This window comes from Sapajus apella, unplaced genomic scaffold, assembly GCF_009761245.1.
Source record: "Sapajus apella isolate SASKATOON/1434 unplaced genomic scaffold, GSC_monkey_1.0 scaffold111, whole genome shotgun sequence".
NCBI classification, from domain to species: domain Eukaryota; kingdom Metazoa; phylum Chordata; class Mammalia; order Primates; family Cebidae; genus Sapajus; species Sapajus apella.
In genome coordinates, this window is record NW_022437051.1 from 31,463 (window position 1) to 36,712 (window position 5,250).

General features: G+C 32.9%; 1 protein-coding gene across 1 annotated transcript in view; it reads right to left on the reverse strand.

The window, feature by feature from the left end:
• Positions 1-5,250, reverse strand: part of ANKRD30A (ankyrin repeat domain 30A) — a 184,829-nt gene that overhangs the window by 12,496 nt on the left and 167,083 nt on the right. Inside the window, exon 23 of the mRNA XM_032259736.1 lies at positions 1,531-1,744. Coding sequence (XP_032115627.1) covers positions 1,531-1,744 — 214 coding nt within the window. The remainder of the gene's footprint in view (positions 1-1,530; positions 1,745-5,250) is intronic.

The following is a 5,250-nucleotide window of genomic DNA, read 5'->3' on the forward strand; positions in this document are numbered from 1 at the left end:
ATCTGGAGACAACAGATGCTGCAGAGGATGTGGAGAAATAGGAACACTTTCACACTGTTGGTGGGGGTGTAAATTAATTCAGCCATTGTGGAAGACAGTGTGGCGATTCCTCAAGGACGTAGAAATGGAAATTCCATTTGACCCAGCAATCCCATTACTGGGTAGATATCCAAAGGATTACAAATCGTTCTACTATAAGGACACGTGCACACGAATGTTCATTGCAGCACTGTTTACAATAGCAACGACGTGGAGCCAACCCAAATGCCCATCGACGATAGACTGGATAGGGAAAATGTGGCATATATACACCATGGAATATTATTCAGCCATCAAAAATGATGAGTTTGTGTCCTTTGTAGGGACATGGATGGACCTGGAAATCATCATTCTCAGCAAACTGACAGAAGAGCAGAAGATCAAACACCGCATGTTCTCACTCATAGGTGGTTGTTGAACAATGCGAATGCATGGACACAGAGAGGGGAGCACTACACACTGGGGTCAGTTGGGGGGAAATAGAGGAGGGACAGCAGAGGGTGGGAAGCTGCGGAGAGATAGCAAGGGGAGAGAAGCCAGATGTAGGTGATGGAGAGGAAGGCAGCAAATCACACTGCCATGTGTGTACCTATGCAACAATCTTGCATTTTCTTCACATGTACCGCAAAACCTAAAATGCAATAAAATAAATAAATGGGAAAACAAAAATAAAAAAATAAAATATGGCCAGAATCCCTGAAAATAACTTTAATATAAAATCTGAGATGAGGCTAAAGGGTCTAATATCTGTTATTCCATATAACTTTTGCTTCTTTTATGAGTAATACTTTAAATGTATCTTGTTATTATATATTTTATCAACAAATTTTAAATCTTTTAGAATAAAACGGAAAATATTTAATTAAACAATAAAAATACGTATTTTTAACATAGAACTCTGAATTAATTTTATTTATGGAAGCAATAATGGGTTGTTGAATAAACTAATCAGAAATTACCCTATATTTTCCTTTATACTCCATGCATATTAAGATTAAAATTGTATAATTAAAGGAAAATGATTCTTGGGGGGCAAAGAATGGCTGTTTCAGACTCTCTTTTTTTGTAAATGAATATAAATTTTCTTGAGAACAATTTAGAGGTAATGAACAAAGAACTTCTTAAAAACCTATAATTTAACCAAATATTTTTATATTGAAGAATATTCCATCAATAATTAGAGATTTAGAAGAATATTGATATGCAGTTGTGCTTTGCAGCACTTATTATAATACAACAAATTAAAAATAAAAGAAATTATTTGGTTAAGTAAATAATGATAATGGCCTTCTATATAGCTATTAAAATTCTGATTTCAATACATATGCATTTAATTATCAGTAGAAGTATTCACAGTGAAGAATTTTATTTGACACTCTATAAGGCAGAGATATTTTTCCCAGTTAAACCTCAGTCAACTAGTACAAAAGATATCCTACTTACTTTTAGTATAAATAGTGGAAATATTTATTTAAAAGTAGGATGTCATACCTCACACTGCAGAGCTCTTGCTGCCATTTAACTTTTTCATTCTCTAACTGTGATTTTATTTCTTTTGCTTCTGATATTTCCTCTTGTAGTTGACGAAACTTCTTTTTCATTTGTTTGATTTGTTCTATAAGTTGTTTACAATGATATGTTTTAAGTTCCTTTGCTCTTTTACAAGAAGGCACTGCAATCAAGATTTTTGATAGGTTAGGTGAATCTGTCTCAAGGAGGAGACAGAAATAAAATAGTACTTTTGGGATATAAAGGTCTGTAAATTTTAACATTCACTAATTCATACACTGAAAAAATATATATTGATTGCCTACCATGTGGAAGGCATTATACTAAGATCTGCAGATTAAACAGAAAACAACATCAACAAAAAAAAGCTTTCCTCTTTTTTAGCTTAAAATGTACTGAAAAACAAAGCCCCAGAAAAGTGAAAATTATAAATTCATATAGATACTGTAAGAAAACAGTTTGCTAAGAATTAAATTTATTCTAGGCCCATGGAAAATTACCCCAAGGAATGTATAGCTACACTGAAGAATGAAGATTGAAAGGGAAGCAGTTGAGCAAACAGGGAAAGAAAGCATTTTAGCCAGTCTGTGGCATGTGCTGAAGCTCTAATGTAGTCTGCCTGTGGCCAAGAGAGAACAACAGGTACTTAGCTTTCTTCTTAGCTAAACCAACTAAAAGCAAAACACACAAAATACATTAAATGATTTTTCAGACAGTTGACATTAGGGAAAGAAGACAATAATCCCTGAAAACAAAACAAAACAAAAAAAAAACAAAAACAAAACCAAATAAAAACAGAAAAAAAGGAAAGCAAGCCTTATGAGTGCTTCAGCTTCCTGCCTTGACAGAGATTCCAAGATATGACACAGGAAGAAAAACTGAGGTGGGATCTATCAGACTCTCCTGGTTACAGTGATGAAGCTTAGAGTCTGGTAAAACCAAAGCAGACAGACATTATGAAACAGAACACTGAGTAGGAGAGGGAGATACAGAAGCAACGGCAAGAAACCCATTGAAACTCCCTCCCAGTATTTGGCAAAATAATGAAGATTGCATGTGAGCTAGAAACTGCCTAAGACCAAGTGGTTGGGGGGGACTTATAAAATAAGAGGAAATCACACCTGTTGCTCACACAGTGTCTAGAAGAGTGCCTATTTTTATAGATTTGCATGGGAAGACTCAGACTTCACAGGAAAATGAATAATCAGAAAAGCCTTGCCTCAGGTATGGGGAGTTAGCTCATGCCACAAAAAGCAAAATGAAGAGGATCAAACTGTTTATAAGTAATTCAACTCTATTTTACAATAAAAATCAAGAAGACAAGTAGAGCAATAGAAGATACTTTTAAAAACCAAATTGTACTTGTAGAGATACAAGTTACAATGCTGCAGATGAAAGCCACACTGAGTAGAAACGAGCACAGATTGATTCGCCATCATGAAAGTAAATATTCACAAATTTGAGACATTAATAAACTATCAGCAAACTTCTAGCAGGTAATACATAAGTCCCCAGAGTGGTCGGAGGAGAGACAGAAACAAAAATTTGAGGACAAATTGGCTAAATGTGTTCTATACTTAACAAAAGTTATAGTTTCACAGATCCAGGGTGCGATCTGGCTGGAAGAAATGAAAATATTCAATTGTAATTTCTCATACCATCTACAATATGGTATAATATTGCTTGAGGGCAGGCTATGATGAGGTAACTTCATATCCCTTAAATCTCAAAGCAACCACTAAGACAGCAGACCACTAAATAACCAAACTTATAACAAAAAAGATATGAGTAAATCAAATAAATATAAAACTAGATCAATCACTAAAAATATTACATATATATATATATATGTAAATAAAACTAAATAATAAAATTTACTAAACTCGTCTGAAGGAAGCAGAAATAAAAAAGAAACACAAAGAAGATCTGGGACTAATAGATATCAAACAGCATGATAACAGACAACTCTTACCCTATCAATAATTACATTATAAATTAAACTGGTCTTAAAACTTCTGCTTAAAGGCAGATTGTCAGAATAGATAAAAGAGCAAGACCTACTTGTATACTGCCTATAAGAAATAAACTTTAAATATCAATTAAGAAATTGGTTAAAGGATGAAACAACATATACCACACTAACAAGTGATAAAAGAAGGCTGAGGAAGAGTGGCTGTACTAATATCAAAGGACGATTCATAGCAAAAATATTACCAGTAATAAATAGGGTCATTGTGCAGTGACAAAGGGTTCAATTAATCAAGAAAATATGAGTCATAAATACTTGTGTACATATTTATGTAAATGCTTCAAAACACTTGGTACAAAAATAGATAGAACTGCAAAAGAAGTAGACAAATGCCCAACTATAGTCTGAAATTTCTAAAATTGTTACTCAAGTGGTAGAATAAGGAGGCAGAAAATCAGCAAGACTATGGTAGACTTAAATAACACCATTCTTCAGAAGTACTCAAATACTATACTCTAGATCATATCTTAATAAAAAGATTAAGAAGGATTTAAGTCACACAAAACATGTTCCCTGACCCAAAAGCTATCAATTTAAAAATGAATAACAAAAATGTACCTAAAAAACTCAAATATTGGAAATTAGCATACATCCAAATAACACTGGGTTGATTAAGAAAAGAATAAAAATGAAATTAGAAATTATTTTGAACTAACTGAAAATGAAAACACATTAGAAGTTGCAAAATGCATCTGAAACAATGCTTAAATAAAAGTTTTCAGTACTGAATGTCAACATTACAATACTCTCAAATAAATCACTTTGACTTTTACCTTAAGAAACTAGAAAACAAGAAGAGGAAAGGAAATTCAAAGGAAGCAGAGGAGAGAAACAATAAATGTCTGCATTGATTTGAATGTTTGTGTTCTTCCAAATTTCATATGCTAAAATCAAATCACAGAAGTGGTGTTATTAGGAGGTAGGAGTTTTGGGATGTGATTAGGTCATGAGGGCCAAGCCTTTATAAATGTATTAATGTTCTGGTGAAAGTAACCCCAGAGAGCCTCTTTACCCTTTCTTCCATGTGAGGACACAGGGAAAAAATAATGATATGAATCATGAATTGGTACAACTTCAGACATCAAATCTGATGATACCTTTATCTTAAATTGTGCTGCTTCCAAAATTATGAGAATCAATTTATGGCACTGATAAGCTCCCAACTATGGATTTTTAAATAATATGCCAAGAGAACTAAAACATCAGAGATGGAACTAATAAAACACAAAAACAGAAGAAAAGTTCAACAATATCAAACACTTTGAGGGGATCAATAAAAGTAATCAACCTCTGTCTAGCCAAACCAGCTCATGAAAAGAAAAAGCTACAAATTAGTAGCCTTGAAAATGAGTAATGTGACATTATTTCTGATTCTACAGATACTTAAAAATACTAGGTAATATAAAATTTATGTGAATAAACATGACAACATCGACAAAATTGACAAATTCCTTGAAATGTGAAAACTACCAAACCTCAAGAAAAAATAGATAACCTGCATCGCCCTAAATCTATAAAAGAAAATTAAGTCATAGTTAAAAATCTTCCTACGATGAAAACTCCAGGTCAAAAATCCTACACTGGTGGGTTCTACCAGTTTTAGTAGAAAAAAAAAAAAAAAAAAAAAGAGACATAGAGAGAATTCTGCACAAATTCTCCCTCTAAAATAATAA